Source organism: Garra rufa, chromosome 22 (genome assembly GCF_049309525.1).
Source record: "Garra rufa chromosome 22, GarRuf1.0, whole genome shotgun sequence".
Taxonomy (NCBI): domain Eukaryota; kingdom Metazoa; phylum Chordata; class Actinopteri; order Cypriniformes; family Cyprinidae; genus Garra; species Garra rufa.
In genome coordinates, this window is record NC_133382.1 from 17,656,405 (window position 1) to 17,678,198 (window position 21,794).

At 36.5% G+C, this 21,794-nt stretch overlaps 1 protein-coding gene across 1 annotated transcript; it reads right to left on the reverse strand.

The window, feature by feature from the left end:
- Positions 1 to 2,779: 2,779 nt before the first annotated feature.
- acta2 (actin alpha 2, smooth muscle) lies at positions 2,780 to 8,851 on the reverse strand. The gene is made up of 9 exons (XM_073827830.1): positions 8,738 to 8,851; positions 7,121 to 7,292; positions 6,633 to 6,761; positions 5,938 to 6,048; positions 4,800 to 4,884; positions 4,558 to 4,719; positions 4,240 to 4,431; positions 3,962 to 4,143; positions 2,780 to 3,307 (listed from the first exon to the last, which is right to left on the reverse strand). The coding sequence occupies exons 2-9, from the start codon at positions 7,247 to 7,249 to the stop codon at positions 3,164 to 3,166; spliced, it is 1,134 nt and encodes a 377-aa protein (XP_073683931.1). The 5' UTR covers positions 7,250 to 7,292; positions 8,738 to 8,851; the 3' UTR covers positions 2,780 to 3,163.
- Between the last annotated feature and the right edge of the window lie 12,943 nt (positions 8,852 to 21,794).

The window sequence follows — 21,794 nt, forward strand, 5'->3', positions numbered from 1 at the left end:
AAGATGTTCATGTCTTTCTTTTTTTAGTCGTAAAGAAATTGTTTTTTTTGAGGAAAACGTATCAGTATTTTTTCCACATTGGGGACTACTATGATGCCTGTGAGTTTGAACTATCAGTTTAAAGGGCTCTAAATGATCTCAGCCAAGTAAGAAGGGTCTTATCTAGTGAAACGATCGGTTATTTTAAAAAAAAAATTGACAATCTATATACTTTTTAACCCCAAATATTTGTCTTGTCTAGCTCTGCGTGAACTCTGTAGGATTCTGGTTCAAGACAGTTAAGGTAGGTAAAAAAAACTGCCATCTCATTTTCTCTTCCAACTTCAAAATCTTCATATATCACTGCAGAAGTATCATCCCAGTGTTTAAGTGAATGTGTAAAGAAGAATAAATGCCCTTTACAAAAAAAAAAAAGGTAAAACAGTGATGTAGGATGATTTTTAAGTTGGAGGAGAAAATGAGATTTTTTGACATACCCAAATTGTCTTGAACCGGAATACACAGTTCAAACAGAGCTAGACAAGATGAGTATTTGAGGTTAAAAAGTATATAAAAATATATAAATTGTAAATTTGTTTAGAAAATAAACCATCGTTTCACTAAATAAGAAGGCTGGGGATAATTTAGAGCCATTTGAAGCTGCATTTAAACTGCATTTTGGAAGTTCATACTCGCGGGCACCATAGAAGTCCAGTATATGGAGAGAAATCCTGAAATGTTGTCCTAAAAGACATAATTTCTTTACGACTGAAGAGAAAAAGACATGAACATCTTGGATGACAAGGGGCTGAGTAAATTATCTGTAAAATGTTTCCTTAGCACATTTCCTAATAAAAGCAAACAAACTGTACTTTGAAATGGTGTGACACTGTGTTTGTAATCTGTAACTGATTTAGAGTGAAGAAACTTATCTTTGTCATTTTCTCAAGCAAACTGTTGCATATAGTATGATGAAGCAAACATTTAGCTTGATTCTTTAAAGGTTATTGATTGCTCAAACATGCTTTAAAATATCATGCTGGGCATTTGATTAATTTTCCTTTCATTTTTTTGGTCAAAAATGGGATTTAATCTAACATTTAGTTAAATCTTCCTAATTTTTTGACCTGTGATTTTTCATAACTTATCCTTTTATGATTACTATAAATCAATAATTATTAAAAAAAAAAAACATTATTGTAGTATCTTTTAGAGAAGTCCACTTCTTGAACAAAAATAATATAGTATATTCAGTCATAAAGAACTTGTTGGTAACACTTTCTATGAAGCCCCTATTTATAATACATTATAAGGGTATTTCTAAGGCATTATAATGAATGCATAATGCATTATAAAAATTTTTTATAATATGTTATATCATCTCATGAATAATCATAACAATTATTCTACATTATAATACTTGAATATTTGAGGTTATAACTTTTCAGATTATTTATAACACAATGGATGCCATATTAAATCTACTTAATTTATAATGGACTACATCATATTACATTTTATTTTGATGGTCTACTTAGTCTATTTACTATAAACTTTATACTTTCCACCTACGTCAACTAACACTGCTTAGACTTAGGTTAGGGTTAGGCTAGGTAGGAAGTACATGTACTTGCAAAGTTACTTATAATATAATAGTTTGTCTTTTGGGGAAACATCAAAATTTAATGTTAGCATATATTCAGCATACTACTAATAAAAATTACTGCTTGTTGACATGGAGTTGCAGAGTTACTTATTAAAAGCTGTCTAAAGGGTACCATCAAAATAATCAAACTGATAATACAAATGTGTCATATTACACATTCATCTGATCTGATGCATGATCTTAGGGTTCTTTGGGAAATATTATTATAATTACTTATTAATGGTCTTTGTATGTTTTAAGTAAAATGACATGAGTAACATGGCAAGATATGAGACTTATAATACGTTATACCTATGGAGGAGGTAATCATACTCTTAAAAGCTAGAACCACAAATAAATAAAAATTATAGTACATTAAAACTGTTCTTACTGATGAGATGCTATAACATATTATAAGTTTTTTTTTATAATGCATTATGCATTCATTATAATGCCTTAAGAATACCATTATAATGTATTATAAATACAGGCTTCATAGAAAGTGTTACCAAATTGTTTTTGAGAGAAAACATTTCAGGATTTCTCTCTATAGTGGACTTCTACGGTGCCCCCTAGTTTGAACTTCCAAAATGCAGTTTAAATGCAGCTTCAAAGGGATCTACTAGACAGGATGAGCATTTGAGGTTAAAAAGTATATAAATTGTATTTTTGTTATTTAGAAAATAACCAATCATTCGCTAGATACGTTTTTAAAGCCCTTTAAAGCTGCATTTAAACTGCATTTTGGAAGTCCATAGAAGTCCATGGAGAGAAATCCTGAAATGTTTTCCTCAAAAACATAATTTATTTACGACTGAAGTAAAAAAGACACAAAAAAGACACACTTTGTCTTGGATGACAAAGGGCTGAATATAAATTATCTGTAAATTTTTGTGAACTTCCAGAACTGAAAAGACTATAAAACCTTTTAAGATTTTATTCATTTCCAGCAGTTTTTGAGGCCTGAAATTTTCCATAATCCTAGAAACAGAAATCTTAACAAAATTACATAATATGAGTATAACAGACTTATTTCTACTTATCAAAATGATTAATTTTAAGAATAGAATTTAGAGCAGTTTTAATTTGTATTTGTGCAAATATTAATCCTGAGTTGTGTAATTTGTTGCAGAAACAAAAGAGGCCAAATACAGATTATTATTGCAGAGCTTTTATTCCTTCATGGGGTTATCATATGATATCCATACAGACTGCCTGAAAGCCGACATGCAGTTGTGTTACCTCGTAGCATTTTAACACAAAAGGGAGAACGAGCCCTGTTCCTCATGCCCTCTCCTCATCTCTGGAGTCTCACTACCCCAAGGAATCTCCCTCATCTTTCATATTGGCAGCAGAATCAAGCTTTTAACCCATTGGAAACAACACTATATTGTCATGACATAATTAAATCAAAACATTCAAACAGATGTGGGCAGTGCAAAGACAAAACAATAGAGGGAAGTAAAGGGTACGTTCACAGTTTACAGGCTATGAAGCAATAGCAGAATTAGGGGAACAGGAGGGAGTTGGAGGTGTTGTTTAGAAGCACTTGCGATGCACAATGGATGGCCCGGCCTCATCATACTCCTGCTTGCTTATCCACATCTGCTGGAAGGTGGAGAGGGAGGCCAGTATGGAGCCGCCAATCCATACTGAGTACTTGCGCTCAGGTGGGGCGATGATCTGAGTACATACAAGGTAGAAGCATTTTAGTATTTTGATATAGTAAATATTTTAAAAGTTACAAGAGTTTTTACTTTGTATTTTCTTTTTTTCATTTTAGGTAATATTTTAGTGATTTTGTTGTTTTTTATTTTTTATTTCTATATATTATTTTCAATTTTTTAGTCATTTTAGTACTTTAGTAACATTTCTCTGGCAACTAGCTGAAATAAGTTTGTTTTTTTATATATTTTATTTCAGTTAATTTTTTTAATGTTTTAAAAAACAGTTTTAATAGTCGCATAAACTGAATTAATTCAAAACTCAAGTGACTTGAGTTGAATAACAACATTGTGGCCTTCTGCAAAGCTGCTTATAGCTGAAATGAACTTGTTTCATAAACAACATACTTTACAGTTACCGATTTGAACTGAATAATGCCTTTTTAGAGCTGCTTTGCAGCAGAATTTGATTTTGTCTCATTTTTAAAACAGTTTGTATTGTTTCTGTTATTTTCCCGTTTACTGTAACGCTAAAAATACTTATTGTATAAAGCACTATATAAATAAGGGTGACTTGACTTTTAGTTTAGTTAACAATAACCTTGGTTAGACGAGAAACTGTGATAGTACTTTATTACTGATCCAATCAGACATTCATAATCTGCCTACTGACCTTGATCTTCATGGTGCTGGGGGCCAAAGCAGTGATCTCCTTCTGCATTCTGTCTGCAATACCAGGGTACATGGTGGTTCCACCAGACAGCACATTGTTGGCGTACAGGTCCTTACGGATGTCAATGTCGCATTTCATGATGCTGTTGTAAGTGGTTTCATGGATGCCAGCAGATTCCATTCCTAACAAAGTGCAAATCAATGCATTTAAATATATCATACATTCTCTGATTCCACTGATTTGTAACAAGAAAGGAAGAAAGGGAAACGAGAGATTACCAATGAAGGATGGCTGGAAGAGTGTCTCAGGGCAGCGGAACCTCTCATTGCCAATGGTGATGACCTGCCCATCGGGAAGCTCATAGCTCTTCTCCAGAGAGGAGGAAGAGGCTGCAGTGGCCATCTCATTCTCAAAATCCAGCGCCACATAGCACAACTTCTCCTTGATGTCTCGAACAATTTCTCTTTCAGCTATACAAGACAAATTGCAATTGTTTCTTGTTTTAGCCATACATCTAAAAACAATATTTTAGGTTAAAACAAAAAATATATATTTTTTTATATCATTACGCTGGTACTGTACGTGTCCAGACTTACCAGTGGTGACGAATGAGTAGCCTCGTTCAGTTAGGATCTTCATGAGGTAGTCAGTGAGATCACGACCGGCCAAGTCCAAACGCATAATGGCATGCGGAAGAGCGTAGCCCTCATAAATGGGCACATTGTGGGTGACACCATCACCAGAGTCGAGGACAATGCCTGTTCAACAAAAATAAAGTTCTTGGTAATGATCAGCAACGTAAGTTGTGAGCTATGACCTGTTTGACAGGTGAACTGACCTGTTGTACGACCAGAAGCATAGAGGGATAGCACCGCTTGGATAGCTACATACATGGCTGGAACATTGAAGGTCTCAAACATTATCTGCAAAGTGAGACCAGCACTGTGTTTATAAAAAGAAACAACAAACAACCAAGTGCTTTTGGTTTTACTGAACAGCAGGTTAACAATATTGATTTTCTGAATAATATTCTCTTTTACAATGGCAATTGACTCTTAAAATCTGTAGATCAACCTGTCTTTTTATAGAATTGTCATCACTGGCTGCACACAAAAACAAACATACAACGTGACTTACAAACAAATTAGCTGTTATTTTTAGTTCATCTAAAACATACACAACCGGTTTAGCTGTTTCTATAAACAAATGACTCTTATGAATGTTGATGATCACTTTGAATAGACAAGTTGCCAGTTTGAAGCAGTGTAAACACATAACTAATGCCCTCTGGTAATTATTGTTTAAAGAGATTAATACTATTCACCATGATGCATTAAATTATTAAAAAATGAAAGTAGAGACATTTAAAGTGTTACAAAATTTCTTGAGCATCTATCAGTGTATTATTATGATTTTTAAAGAATCATGTAACATTTACATTTTTCTGCCCTTTGAAATTGTCTAGGTTTTTTTTTAGAATAGTCATTTTTGATTTAAAATCAGATAAAGTCTGTGGACTTGACTTTCATATTTTGTTCTACAACATAAATTACACGTAGATATACCTCAAACACGCATGAAGCAACCGGGGGAATTTTCTTCGACTACCAAAGCTGCTGTGGGTTTTTATGTTCACTACTGAGAATCGTAGCAGTTAAAATAATCACTTGCGTTCAACGTTTGTGGGTTGACAGTGTGTAATTTATGTCAAGCAAAATAATGTTAATCACAACTCTACAGTTTATTTTTATGTGCTATCTGCATAACTTAGCACTGTCAAAAGCTTTTGTTCAAAAGTACCGCACTCAAGTGAATTCACCCTTTGTCTGTTGATACTACTGTAGGCGTATCTGATAACTTCTCAAGGCCCTGAGGGCTTAAAGGAGGTACGCTTGAATTGAAGCAAATGCTTGTTTGTTTTATATACTACAGATTGTTATATTACCAGCATTATCACCCTTGAATTCTGTTCTAACCTGGGTCATCTTTTCCCTGTTGGCTTTAGGATTGAGAGGGGCTTCTGTCAGCAGAGTGGGGTGCTCCTCTGGAGCCACACGAAGCTCATTGTAGAAAGAGTGATGCCAAATCTGGTGAATATAAACAATAGACATTAATGCACAAACAACTGTCACATGAAATGCACTATTAGTATAATAGATGGCCAAATTAATCACTTTGTGTTTTTGTGTAAAAAGTGAAAGCTGATTCGCATAATTACAGTTTAACAAACAGATCACAATCAGGAGGTATCGTGTGGGCAGAGACAGATTAGTGAATAATACCATCTGTTGTGCACATGTGCTGACACCGTGTGGTGTGAAATGCGGGACGTGAGAGATATTGTCAGTGAGTCATCAGTTGGAATGGCTGGAGTTAATTGGAAAAATGCTTTTGATGGACGTAGGTGTAGAGAATCTGTGACGAGACTAGAGGTGATGTAGGTGTGATCTGACGAAATCTCCTTGAGGGCCATTACAACAAAGGCTGTCGATTTTATGTAATATGGAAATGTAGTACAGTATTATGGAAAGAACACAGAGGATAAATTTAAGCCTGAAAGAAGCATGGAAGGATAAGAGATATTTTTGGTAGACTGTTTAGAGTTCCTCCTCCTTTGCAATCATATTGTTTTGGTTTGTTCTCTGTGGCTTGTTTGATAGCATCTACTTACTTTTTCCATGTCGTCCCAGTTTGTGATGATGCCATGCTCGATAGGGTACTTCAGAGTCAGGATTCCCCTTTTGCTTTGTGCCTCATCACCAACGTAACTATCTTTCTGGCCCATTCCCACCATCACTCCCTAAGGAAAAAGTAAAACTGGTCATCTATTATGTCATACACAGTCAAACACAATAGGCCGCCCCTAGATAAGTAAGAAAGAGCTCTAGTTCATTCTATCTTTACAATCTTGTACAATGCAGACACTCTGGGCTGTAGTCCAACTTTCCACAAAGCATTTGGAATCAGATCAAGGCAAATAAGTAAAATGTGCCAGTTATAACATGAATGTTGTCATCCACTTCAACTGCAACTACAACCTCAAATACAAACTGAAATACAGCATTTTATATTGTTGTTTATTTAAATGTACTCATTAATGTTGGCTGCGAGTGACTGCAGTGCTTATTGTCCCCTAGTGGTGAGTGGAGGGACACTCACCTGGTGTCTGGGACGGCCCACTATGGAGGGGAACACTGCTCTGGGAGCATCATCCCCGGCGAAGCCTGCCTTACACAGTCCTGATCCATTGTCACACACAAGGGCAGTGCTTTCCTCGTCGTCACACATTTTCAGCTCGGATTTCCTTCCTTACTCCTAGAGGAGACAATCACTGCAAGAAAGTTCATTATTAATGGTGTATATTTACTTTAAAGCAGTTTTTTGGAGCTGTAATAACTCATGTCAAGCATGTGTGATGTTCAGCTACAGTTTGAATAAAAAATGGATCCTAGGAGTAAGTTAAATTCCTTTTTGAACACATTTAGACCTAAATAAAAGTTATTCTAAAAATGCTTAGAGTTAAAGTTTTCGTCAATAGTCAATATTATTAGCTTATTATAAAAAAGTTAAAAAAGGTATGCATGTCATGGGAAATAACCACGTACGTGTGCACGTGGAAGTTTGTGTGCACACCCACTGAACAATGAAAATAATACTACAAACAATGTAAGGTGTACCGGGTAAGTCCATTCATAAACTAATTCATGCTCTTGTGTGTGTGGTTCAGGTATACCCTACTTAATGGGGACATATAGACCACAATATCCAAATATCCATGTCCTTGTGGGGACATTTTTGGTCCCCATAAGAGAACAAGCTAATAAATCATACAGAATGAAGTTTTATGAAAATGTAAAATAGCAGTCTATGGAATGTCTCCATAAAATGTGGAAACTCATGCGTGTGTAATATATACATACGTACATACATTAATGTATGTATGTATATATGTATGTATGTATATATACATAGACACACACACACACACACACACACACACACACACACACACACACACACACACACACACACACACACACACACACACACACACACACACACACATCTTCTTTAAGTCCGTTCTGCAGCCCTTACTAAGTGCACCATGGGAAAACTTCCTAATTTGGAAATGATGGGGAAGCATGTCTGTCTTTGGACTCCCCCCCCCCTCTTTCTCTGCCTGTCTACGTTACTTTATGAAAAAAGAGAGTGGGTGAAGAAAAGAGGGGATGGGTCAGTGGTCCAGAAGAACCATATTTAGTCATAAACCTCACAAATCAAATTGGCTTCCACAGCCACCCTAATTTCTAAGCCTTCACATTCATTTACAAACTCAGAGCCTTTAACAATCAGCATCATCATACAATCACACTGCAGATGTTAAAAAAGATGCCTCAGACATGTAACATAAATGCTTTCAGTAATATCCTTTGGTAAATCTGCAAGAAGAAAATCTACTGTACTTTTAGAAGACAAATTCTTAGAAACACTATTAAACTCTTCTAAACATCACACAATAATATTTACTTTAATCTTTAATCTCTAACCAACCAGAACATTGTAAAAGCAGCTTACACCTGTGCAGAATCCATTTCTCTAAACAACAGCATGTTTCAAGTTAAAGTGCTTAAAGTTTGACAAAACCTCATTTGAGTTTATCAGCATCAGGTAACGCTTGCAAAGCACAAAGCTGGATGGACAGAAAGAGATGGAGATCGAGAGAAGACAAAAAGAGATAGGATGTGAGTGGTGTGAGGCGAGATGAATGACACTTACCCTGACAGTGCTGGGCCGGGGGGGGGGATTTAGCCACTTGGTGATGGTGTACCACTCACTGGCTTGTGGTGTACTTATGTAGTTCCCATCCCTGCTCACCACACCCTCCCACATCCCAAACAAGGAGCCTGGGCTGCACTCAGATCGGTAGCCTCACTCCACTAAAGCCTTATAGGGATGACTGGGAGAAAACACTCCAATCCGGGCGGCAGCAGGGCGGCCTCCTGCCTCATCACTCAGGGCATTCCAATGCCTTTTTTTCTCCTCGGAAATTTTGGGGACCTCACCATGCAGGAACATAAACACAGAGCTGGGCCCGGCTCTACTACACGGACACATATCATGGCCCGCACCTGAAACAGAGAAAGAACAGTGAGGTCACGTTACTAGAGGGTTAGGTCACACACTCAAAGCACTTGGCAGTGGGAAAGTTCAGATTATCATGTAGTAAAAACACTATGAAAAGTGGTAACCTGCGATGATTACCTTAATGAATAGCTGTTTTATGCATCTAATAATTATTACTAATTAATTAATTAGTAATAATTATTATATGCGCTAAAACATCTAGTAATTAATTAATAAAAACTTAATACTAATTTATTTAGTTCGTTGTTTTGTTTTTTATGTACTTGTGTTGTTTCAGTGATGATAAAATAATATGTTTGACATATTGTGGCAGATTGTGGGTTACTTTTCAGTTGAGAACTATTTTAATATATTTTAAAATATAATTAGTTAATTTGATGGCAAAGCTGACATTTCCAATATTATTAATGTTGAAAACAGCTGCTGATTAATAATTTTGTAGAAACCATGATACGCTTTTTTATAGGATTCTTTGATAAATAGAAAGTTCAAAATAAAGCTTTTTTTTAAGAAATCTTTTGTAACATTATATTATATTATAACATCTAATGTCTCTGCTGTCACTTTTGATCAATTTAATGCATCCTTACTGAATAAAAGTAATCATTTCTTTCTTTCTTTTTTTAAAGTAATGCCATACTATTGAACAGCATTTGTGTAAACGTTTTGGTCCACTGGAGCACATTTTGAAACACTACATAAGGCTAGAATAGCTAGATTTACAAAGGGTAACATGAATTTCCTGTGTGGCACCAGCTGACAAGCTTCAGCTGTGAAAACAGGTCTTCGGAAAGATTTTCTGTGGGGTTGTGCAAAACCCATTTTGAGGGAAAACAACAAAGAGAGCATATTATAGTAAACTAAAGCATGACAATCAGTGCTAAAAAGTGCTATCTAGAGGAAATCTGATTTTTTCCTTAAAGATGTAGTGTCTAATGACAGACTAAGAATTCACAGGAAATGCATTACTGCAGTTTAATGTGAAGAATGATAGCTGCTCTTTTATGGTCTGTTTTTATTTGGAAAAAAATGAATGCTGACAAAATCTTTAACCTGAGAAGTCCTGTTTGGACCTACAGTATTTATTTCACCACTACACTAAAAACACACACAATTAATTCCAAAATAAATGGCAAGTAATACATTGAATTCAACATGAAATTCTGATAATCTTCCAAAAATCTTTTTTTTTATTTACAACTTTAAAAAGTTATTGTGTGTGCTGAACCATATTTTAAGGTGGAGAAAAAGAAAAAGAAAATAAAGAATGAAGGAAGTAGACCGACAAATATTATAAATCTAAGATGAGGTATAACATCTTGCATAATCAACCAACCGGTTACCTTGCCTATTGACTCCTGAAATGTTAAAAATACACCCAGGAAGTAACAAATCATTAGGGATTTAAGGGAGTTTCATTTCAAAGACGCTAATTATTACCACAGTTTCAGTTACCTACTTTCTTTCCACGTTTCTATTATCTGTCTTTGGATCACGTGACATTCTAGCTCAAGCCTACAATGGAAAAACTCCATGGAATGCTTCTGATTAACCAACAGCAAATTCCATTTAAATGGAAAGTTCACACAAATGCATAGAATACATAATTAAATAATAGCTTTGTGAAAGGAAAGCAGTGTGTGATGTAACACACACCCAACAAGTCGCACCAGTTCACTGTAGGTAGGTTTGGCCTTTATTTTTTTCTTTTTGGACACATTCCTGGGAAGAGTTTGGGATTATTCTCGAGTAAACAAACTGGCAGAATGCGTCTGTCTCATTTTAGGCCATTTTCTGCTCAGCTGTCCTCATTCAAGGCAAGAGCTCGCTTTTCCCTTCCCCTTTAGAAGTACGTGCAGCCTTGTCGCACCAAAAAAGGAACTGTTCTGTAAATAAGAAAAGTCTTGGCAGTCCACTGCTCTCAGAGGCATGTAAGGCAAGAAACGACCCCTCTGAAGGTGTGGTCTGGGAAATCACACAAAACACAGTCTGCTGCAGAGAAATACAGTGTATGTTGTACACAAATGCCTCTGTCCTTGTGTGTATGGAGGAAGACCCCTTGGATGGGGGAAAGGCCAGAGGAAGAGAATTGTTTGCACACCCTGAAAAAAAATTATTTGTAGATATCCTTAATGAGACTTTGCGCTTCATTGCCATGTTTAGGTGTATTTCCGACTCCCATCTCACTGCCTTATTACAGTTCAGTATGATTCAGACTCAAAGTATAAGGAATAGTATGTGAATATACTATTTGGAGGCCTGAACACAATCTTATTTGACACTTATTTGCCAGGAAGACATTTACATCACACAACTTTATCCACATTGTCTGGCTAATTATAATAATTTATTATTATTATTTTTTATGTTTGATATCACATACTTACAACATAGGCTGGGCCAAGTATGTTTCTTAAATGCTTTGAATTATGTTTTTCCCCTAAGTCAACCACACCTTGTCAGTACAAAATTAACCGGCATTTCAAGCCAAGACTGTAATTTACCCAAAAATTAAATCCACCCTCATGTTTTTCCAAAGTTGTATGACTTTCTGTCTTATGTGGAACATCAAAGTACATATTTAAAAAAAAAAAAAAAGATCTCTTTTTTATGTTAATAAAATTAAACATAGACAAGAACACTTGAAACGGTGCTTAAAATGTTTACTAAGAAAAAAGAAAGTCATAGAGATTTGCAACAACATGAGTGTTAAATTCTTTTTAATTTTTGGGCTATACTTTTTACACATTTAATATACTAAGCTAAACTATTATCAGTAGCAACATGTAGAAGAGTTTGCTACTGGGCGGTGGACAAAACCTCTGCTTGTTTGGAATGTGCTTTGACCGAAAATGGCAAAGCAGCTGTGCTCTTAATGGAGTCCAGCCTGTGTCTTATTGGACACCTAGCATCAACATGCATCTCCTCACAAGCAGCTCTGGAATGTCTTATGACAGCTGTGTGCAATGCTGTGCACTATCACTGTTCCTCAATCTCACAATCCTCGTTATGCTATTTCTTATTTAAAATCTCCCCACTGATGATTTAACCCTTCAAAACTTTAAAAATGTGTGAGAGATAAGAGCCTAAAGGGAAGGAGGCAAAAAAAAGTTTTTTTCTTCTTGGAAACATTCAATAAATTAAACAAGCATATGACATTACAAACTACTTGCCTGTCTATTGCCTCTCCTAGTCTTTAACCACATTTCAATTACTTATAAACTACCAAATAGGCTACTCATGTCCACTAACTGCATTCATTTTGCCCCCTTGTGGCAGTTATTTTAAGACAGAAATCACTGTAAAGGCACTCAAGCTGTTTCTTTATTGATACTTTTTGCTTGTATCTATAAAGAAATATAATATATATCAAACCATATACTTTAGTCAGTGAGTTCTATAATTAATAAAGTGTTGGCTATTCATTTAAAACATTTAAAATGTGACAACTTGCTCTGACCAGACATGAAAAAAAAAGCCTTCTCCTTTAAGGTTTATAAATGTTAACAAGTAATCACTTGTTTACTATATAAACTATAAAAAAAACTAAATATAACGATGCTGAAGTTTTAGTTTGAAAAATAAAATCATAAATAACTTTTATTTTATTGTATTTTGTGTTGCACATTTACTTAGTTATATAGCCTTCTATAACTTCTACTGTATAACTTTTGTCTCTCCGATTTAATTAAAAAATGATTCCCACCATTTATTAATGAACAAAACCGCACTTTTTTTTGTGCCGATGCTTGTCTGACTTACTCATGTCATGTTGTTTCCTTTCCAAGTATTTCATCACGATGTGAAAAGGAAACCGTCAATAGAAAGCGTACGCGTCACGGACTTTCCCTCAAGGTTAAACGATGATGAAAGGCGATTACTACCCTGACTTGAAAAAGCAGTTTCACTTTATAACGTGAATCTTCACGCTGCATCTAAACAAAGATCCTCACGGGGCGCCCCATTTTACGGTGGCCGAGAGAGGCCAACGCGCTGCAAACAAGAAAACACATGCAAACAGAAAAAACGACAACAAATTAAGAAAACATCTTCATCAGTTTGACAACACAGGCGCTGCAAATCCTCGCAACGCAAACACAAATACGGAAACGCGCTGCAAATTCTCACAACACAACCAAACTCAGAAACGCGCTGCGAACACACGGAGGCGCTGCAAACTAACGAACGCGCTGCATATAGAACGGTCCACAACGGAAATGTTTCAGGGGGACCTCAAAAAGTGACGAACCCATCTGGGACCTGATTATTTTTTCAGTGGCTGTTGGTCAGAGCAGAGGTGTTATCGGTGAACTATCGCCTTTTAGTGATAGTATAGTATCACTTAAAGGTGATAGTGATATAAATAATCAGGTAAAATAGTGATATAAATAATCAGGTCCCAGATGAGTTCGTCACTTTTTGAGGTCCCCCTGAAACATTTCCGTTGTGGACCGTTCTATATGCAGCGCCTCCGTGTGTTCGCAGCGCGTTTCTGAGTTTGGTTGTGTTGTGAGAATTTGCAGCGCGTTTCCGTATTTGTGTTTGCGTTGCGAGGATTTGCAGCTCCTGTGTTGTCAAACTGATGAAGATGTTTTCTTAATTTGTTGTCGTTTTTTCTGTTTGCATGTGTTTTCTTGTTTGCAGCGCGTTGGCCTCTCTCGGCCACCGTACCATTTACCTTTAACGTGACACTCAGAGGGAAGACCACTAATCTATAACATGGTTTGGGATTTCCAGATTTTCGTAAATCGGACAGATTTTTTCTATACAATTTTGTTTTAAAATACTTAACTTTCTCATAGTATGTACACTATTTTAAATACAGGCCTGTTAAAAAATGTTGAAAATAAATTTGTCAAAGTCTACAACTTTAATGCGTGTTTTTGAGAGCATTTAATCTAATAATCATAATGAAATGTGGTTTATTCACCACCTTCCTTTTGGTTTTTATGTACTCAGGTAGATCTGGAATTTTTAATTCCAAACCTTAATTATTAATAATTCTTAAACATTTATAAATATTACAAATCTGCCATTTGTAGCTAATAATCCTTTGACCTAGATGATCGGTGTGGTTTAAACCAGCAGGAAATGCATAAATGTGGTTGTGACATGTTTAAAGACACCACAAACTACCCGTGAAAAATAGGTTATGCCAGAACAAGTAGAAACGCACTCACGGAATACAGAGGCCTACATAATTTTACACCGGTCCATAAAATGAAATTTATTATGCTTGGGGGCACATGATGTTATTTTAACAGTTTTTTTTCTCTTTAAACTTTGTATAAAAAAAACAGAGCTCTTACGTCACACATCGGAAGGAAAAAATTAGAGGCAGGGCGGAAGATATTTGTGTATTCATCTACATATTCTGTGGTCATCATGTACATCTACTTGATTTCCTCTCTGTTTCTGCCTTACACTGTGGCTTCCTACATCTGGAAAAAGTCTTGAAGGGTATTTCAGTTGTATTTAAATTTAGGCCATTACGAAACTGTGTCCAGTGGCACATTTTAAGCAGACCACATGCCACAGTTTCAACTGTGAAGTCCCTAATAGATGTATTAATCCACGTTGGCCTACTGCTCTATAGATTAAAACAAATAAATAAATTAAAAGAACAACATTCCTGTGAAAGGATAAAGTAATCCTGAACAGATGTTATAATTTTTGCCAAATGATGAATGGCAAATATTAAAAAGTTATACTATTTTGTCAATAAACAACAACAATGCTAAATTCACCCGTTTTAAATGCTACAATGCATCACACCATTACATGTTGTACATTATAATGTAATTTTATGGATCTTATATTTATTTTACTTAATTTAATGGATATTCATTGTAATTAAAACCAATACATTTAAAATTCTATAAAAACAAAAAATGTTGTAAAGATTGTGCACCCCTATCAAAAATAATATGGTAACTTATTGTTAACAATATAACTTGTTTCTTAGAAATAAATGGTGTTTAACACATCAGATCTGTTTGTCTTGCTATAACTCTCTTTCCTGTGTACTGTAATCTCCATGGCCAAATATTAGATTGCTCAATACCATATAACTCACCTATAACATTTCTTATTGTTAAATTCCAGTGAATTGCCTTGACCTGACGCAAGTAAGCAGTGTGAATCACAATATGTGTGATAAACTTGATATCTCCTTTTGCCATCAGAATGCAAGTCTTAAGAACAAGTTTGTACTAGGCTGCTTCAATTTATATCGATATCACACTCTATGAATCATACAGCTTTCTGCATGTCTTTTTTGGTCTCTTGTTTTATCATAAATATATTATTAACATAGCACATTTCTACAACTCAAATTGACAATGTATAGCAAACACACTGATAACATTCAGTACTCACTGTAAAACAAGTTTCCAGTTCATGAAACCTTATTCTCAAATACTAAATGATGCATTGTTCAAACTAGTCCCAGAAATCCCAGGAATTATCCATATATATATAGGATAAGGTGAGAGTTGGTCAAAACGTTTCTCACAGTTTGTTCATGTGACCACATTTTACCTTCATTTAGCTGAAATGAAATGTGAACTTGTCACTTGTCATTTGTACATGAGTAATATAAAGTGTGCGATAACATAAATCAAACAGGGAAATAATAATAATTATAAATAAATGTATTAGTAAACAGAGCTGGGTAGATTACTTACAAATTGTAATCCGTTACTGATTCCAGATTACATGACAAAAATTGTAGTCAGTAAAGTAATCCGTTACATTACACATTTTAGGTAATATAATCAGATTACTTTTGGATTACTTTTAGATTGCTTTTGACTTAAAGGGATAGTTTACCCAAAAATAAAAATTTGATGTTTATCTGCTTACCCCCAGGCCATCCAAGATGTAGATGACTTTGTTTCTTCAGCAAAACACAAATGAAGATTTTTAACTCAAACTGGTGCAGTCTGTTAGCCATATAATGGCAGTGGATGGGCATCAAACCTTTAAAAGTAAAAAAAAAAACATACACAGACAAATCCAAATTACACCCTGTGGCTCGTGACAATACACTGATGTCCTAAGACACGAAACAATCTTTTTTTTTTTTTGCGAGAAACTGAATAGTAGTTATATAATTTTTTTTTTTTTACCTTTGATACACAGCCACATCCAACAGGTTTGTTGCCCATCCACTGCCATTATATGGCAGACAGACTGCACCGGTTTGAGTTAAAAATCTTTGTTTGTGTTCTACTGAAGAAACAAAGTCACCTACATCTTGGATGCCCTGGGGGTAAGCAGATAAACATCAAATTTTCATTTTTGGGTGAACTATGCCTTTAACTCGTTTATCACATTGATCATTCACAATGAGTAAGAAAATATGTTCCATTCATTGTAGTATACAGCATGAAGTGCATTAAACATTATATTACATCAAGGTTTCCCAAACTAGGATTCGTAAAGGAACTGCAGGGGGTTTGTGAGTTAAATTAAAAGCTAACAATGAACTAAATCATTAAAAATTTAAATTTAAATAAATAATTTAAAACAAAGTCCCTTTTTTCAGGGTATTTCTATAGTTTTTATTTTAAAATAACAATTAAAATAAAACACTTACTAAAAAAGATTAAATATTTTTATTTACCTACATGCCATGTGACTATTAATCAACATCAAAGAAACTGTGAACACGCAAATGTGATACTTAATTACTGAAATATTTATTTTAAAATCTCAGGGGTACTTAAAGTAAAGTATTTTACTTAAAGTATATTTCGGTGAATAAGGTTTAGATGATAAAAAGTTTTGGAATGCCTGCATTACATGTAAATAAGAAATAATGTGAATATATGCATTTGCAGTTTAAAAGACAAAAGCCTTTCAAAGACATAATACATGGTTAAAAAAGAGTGACAATTAAAATAAAAATGAATGTGTTCATTAGTAGTTGATGCAATGTTGAAACCCTTCTTAAACCTGAAATGATTTTTGTATAATGGCCAATGGATTAATGGCTAGACTAGGTGTGAATGTCCACAAAACTGGACTTTCTGAATGTATATAATCAGCAGGCTATTTTAGAAAGAAGAATTTAAAAGATGAAAAAGAGAAAGTAGGGAGAATCAATGAATTACAAATAATTTATTGCTACCAGACAGAAAGTCAGACTGAGTTGGCGGAGAGAGTATGGTTGGAATAGCAGTGGGTTACTGGTTAGCAGACATTTATTCCATATCTTCCATGGAAATCAGCTAACTAACATAGTATTGGAAAGTCTGCTTCATTTCGAGCCATTCTTTTTCTGATTTGGTAAAAAAAAAAAAAACTATTACTTACAAGACTCAATATGTTGAAGTCTTTATAATTAAAATTACTGTATTGTAAAATCTAGAGTGTTAATTTGGTTATAATTAATCCCCTATAAGTAGTGGAATTTTTTAAACTGATAATTAGAAACATGACAAATAAGTTGTTTGTATAAATGACTAATATCTTTCACAACCGTACAATATATGATTCAGCTGGTTCTGGTTTTCCACAATTCAAGTTGTCCTAGAGGCTGACTGAAAAAAGCAGAAGTAAAACTCATTCTAAGCATTACATGTTTCCCCTGAGGTCTTAAGTTTATGTGTCTACAAAAAAACCTAGATAATCAAGACTTGGTATGCACCACATTCGTGACAGGTCACATAACCGGTTATAGGGAATTATCATGGTTTATGTCATTACACATGTCAAACTCATACATATGTCAGTCACAGACTACCAGTGAAAACATTATTTAGCAACAAAAGAGTGGTATAGAGGGCCCATCACCAATGACAGAAATGTTTGATTACAGCCCTTGGAGTATGAACACGATGGGACCCTGATATATAATTTGGAACATGTCATGATCCAACCCTGAAATTATTTTTAATTTTTTTCTTATGGTTTTTTACATTTTCTTTGAAAGTTTAAAAATTACCTAATAATCTGACAAAGGCAGAACCTAATACATGTCAGTTAGGGTGTGTTTCAGAAATTTTGGGTTAGTCTTTTGTTGTTGCATCATGTGTTTGTATTAATCTGATTTGATTTCTCACCGATCAAAATAACGCTCCTATAATAAAACTGGGAGTAATCTCTCGGTGTCACCCACAACATATTTATAGATTCCATTGTGGTTTGAACCTTAAGGCTGTTCCACCTCAAACACTCATTGTTTTCCATTTTCATTTGTGGTTTCTTTAGTCATTAGGTTCCTCAATTTGAATTTCCTACTATACTCACCCTGCCATTTCTTTATTTAATAGGAGCTTCTAATCTAATTAGCAAACAAGTTTATGATTTATTACTTTAAATGCGGTAAGAAAAGCATTTACTTTCTTTATCGCAGATAAAGTTGTGTCATTACAGAGATTACAATTTTTCTCCGCCTGAAAATATAAAATGGTTATGTATACGATTTTTTCCCCTCATGTGTCAAAATTATATTAGGTATTTAGACAAATCTGTTGAAGGCAGGATTTTATGTTGCTTAAGAGAGTAGATCTCTTCCAGAACAAAAATATACAGATAATGTACTCACCCACTTGTCTTCCAAGATGTTCATGTCTTTCTTTCTTCAGTCGTAAAGAAATTATGTTTTTGAACTTCCAAATTTCAGCAAACTGATCAATTATTTTCAAAAAATAAATTACATCACATCTAGCTCTGCATATGTATTCTGGTTCATGAAAGTTAGGGTATGTCGAAAAACTTGAAGTGTTTACAAAGTGAACATGCAAAGAAGGTCAAATAAAAGGTAAAACAGCGATTATGAACTCTTTTTAACCCTCAGGGATCTGAAGTGATTTTGGGGCCCTTGAGATGTTTTGACATGCCCTGACATTTGCACTCATTTCAACTGCACATCGCGTTGGTTTCATATGGATTACTTTAACACAGAATATTTGTTGTCGATAAGACTTACTTCATTTAAACGTAGACACGTCAAGCTTTCTATAGATATATCTCTCATGGCTGTGTGTCAAGTATTCGCGCAGTTTCAGTTCATTTTAGTAACGCATTTCTAAAAGCAGTTTGCGGAGAAAGAGAATACAGAGACAGCACCCTGTTTGTTTTCTTCATTTTACAAATGCACAATGTTCTATTGTTATTGTGAGTGTACACAAATAAAAGTATACACTTATAGTTATTTACACTGTTAAAGAGTTGGATTCTCATGCTAAATATGACCAAAGTTTCAAAAAACGATTTGTATGTATAACAGAGTATTTCTGTGCAGAATACACACTTCTACGAATACGCGCCTCCAGGAGTTGACTGTTTTCAAGAATCATAAAGCTGTACATTTCTTTTGTAAATATGATCAAACTAAAGACTTTTTGGAGATATAAAGGATGCAGTACTCTATAGGTACTCAAGATTAACATAAGATTGGGTGAAACTGTGTGTGTTTTACCCCCTTTAATAGTTTCGAATGATGTATAACACTTACTTGTGTGACCAAAACCAAGAGAGACTATTGTTGGTGTCTTTCACACTGATCTTAAAAAAAAGAGCTGGTCAGGCTGGCGCAACCGTCGACCCCAGGGAGTTAATCTATGTAACTTCTGTATTATTATGTAAATTGCAAAACTGGCATCATGTGGTTTGTGTGTCTGTATGTTACTGTATGTTTTTTGTGCATTGATGTTTAAAGTATTATAATACAAAATAAAAAGTTCCCTTCCGAAGGGAACTCTCACTGCGTCCTCTAGAGGGCACTTTGGGGAACGCTGCAGCGTGACTCGTGTCTGAAGAATGCATAGAAAAACTACATGAAATGACCGGCGCCAGCGTATGACGTCACCGCGGCGCGCAAGTCGCTGCCGCTGCGTCACTACCGGGCGACCATAACATAAAAGAGGCGCCCGTGCAACACAATACATCTTCGCTGTCTTCAGCTTTCTCTGTTTGGAAGTGCATTGGAAGAAACGGTAAGAATCATTTCTTTAACTACTATCATGACGAGCACTAGCAAATCGTTTAAGCGGTGTGTTGATCCGTGTCCTCGTTATTTGACACCTGATGACACACATGATCTTTGCGTATTCTGTTTGGGCGAAGAGCACGCACGCGATGTCCTTGAGGGGGCATCGTGTGTTCATTGCGAGCGCTTCTCTATGAGAAAGCTCCGGTCTCGTCTGTCTCTTTTTTACTGAGGAAAGATGAGCGCCCACTTGCTCCTCGCGACTGCCGAGGCACGGAGGAAACTGAGCTCGTGGGGCTCGCAAGTGGAACTGGCTGACGAGCTTGAGAGGGGTCTTTCTCTCTCTTACTCGCCAGCCAGAGACGATGACAGGCTCCTAGCTGATGATGATGCGTTATCTCTGCCATCATCAGATCCGGGAGCGAGTGCTCTTTTGGGTTCCACCCAAGAAGAACAGGAAGTGCTAGAGATGGATGAAGAGGCTGAGGCTGAATCCTCTCAACCTTCCTGCCCTGCATACGAAGAGCTGCTGGAGGTTATGGACCGCGCCACGGCCAGGCTTGACCTACCGTGGAAGTGGGCTAGAAAGGTAGCATCGCGAGGTCGCCTCGACGAGCGCTATCTTTCAGGCCATAACCACCCAGCTCCGGTGAGCCTTCCATTCCTTCCCGATCTTCATGCAGAGATCGAGAAGGTCTGGAAGAAGCCGTACTCGGCCCGCATTCATAGTTCTTCCGTGGCGAGCTATGCTAACGTTGAGGGATTGCGCGACCACGGCTATGAGAGGATGCCCCCTGTTGAAGAGATGCTAGCCTGCTATCTCTCCACGGGGCGGGCATCCTCTCTCAAGACTCCCTCTCTGCCTTCTCCGGCCCTGCAAGTAACATCTCGGTTGAACGGCAGAGCGTATGCAGCAGCAGGTCAGGCGGTGGGTGCATTGCACACCATGGCAGTGCTCCAAGCCTACCAAGCCGATCTGCTGAAAGACCTGGACAATGGTCAGGGTCTCTCCCCTGACCAGGTGGCTGAGCTCCATCGCACCACAGATCTTGCTCTTCGTGCCACCAAGCAGGCCGCTACCCATATGGGTAGGGCTATGGGGCCTATCCCTCGAAGGTCCAGGTTTCAGCCCGAACACCACAGGGGTCCTGCTCCGTCTCCTGAGGGACAGAGGCGAGTGCAGAAGGCTAGTGTTGCATCCCGTGCTCCTCCTCCGCCGGCGGGCAGGTCTAGGAGGTGACGCGGATCAAAGGGTGGCAGACAGGATTTGAGGGAAGTGATCCAAGCGAGACAAAATTCTCGCAAGGATCAGAGCAGTAAGAAATAAAACCTCACCTTCCCTCGGTCCAGTCGGGTCGCCATATTAATCCCCCTGTCTCCATTAAAGCTTCCTGCACTCCCCGGACCCATGATGTTCTTTGGTGGTTCTACCTGTATGGAACCCTAATTTACTGATGGTCTGGAATTATTTATGCGGTTTCTGAGGGAAAACCCGCCTTTTCAATGAAGCAGGATGCTCTTAAATGGGTGAGTACGATCCATTTTTTATTTTTTGAAGGAACTTCATACTGTCTCAGGCCTGTGTACGTTTTCTTTCTTCACAGAAGAAATACGATGAGTCTACGGCGGATGCTCCCCCTCTGATCCTATGGATTAAGGTTACGGCAGTGTTTGCCCTCTCCACGCCACAGGCTGTGCGGTAAACCAACCCTTACAGCATATATTAGACATAGGACTTCTGTCCTCTTC

What these genes read in the sequence shown, in the direction of transcription:
- acta2 (XM_073827830.1), bottom strand. Translation starts at nt 7,249, where the DNA reads ATGTGTGACGACGAGGAAAGCACTGCCCTTGTGTGTGACAATGGATCA. An exon ending in CTACTCATTCGTCACCACTG is followed by an intron (nt 4,432 to 4,557) that starts GTAAGTCTGGAC and finishes TGTCTTGTATAG; the next exon opens with CTGAAAGAGAAATTGTTCGA. An exon ending in CCAGCACCATGAAGATCAAG is followed by an intron (nt 3,308 to 3,961) that starts GTCAGTAGGCAG and finishes GTATGTACTCAG; the next exon opens with ATCATCGCCCCACCTGAGCG.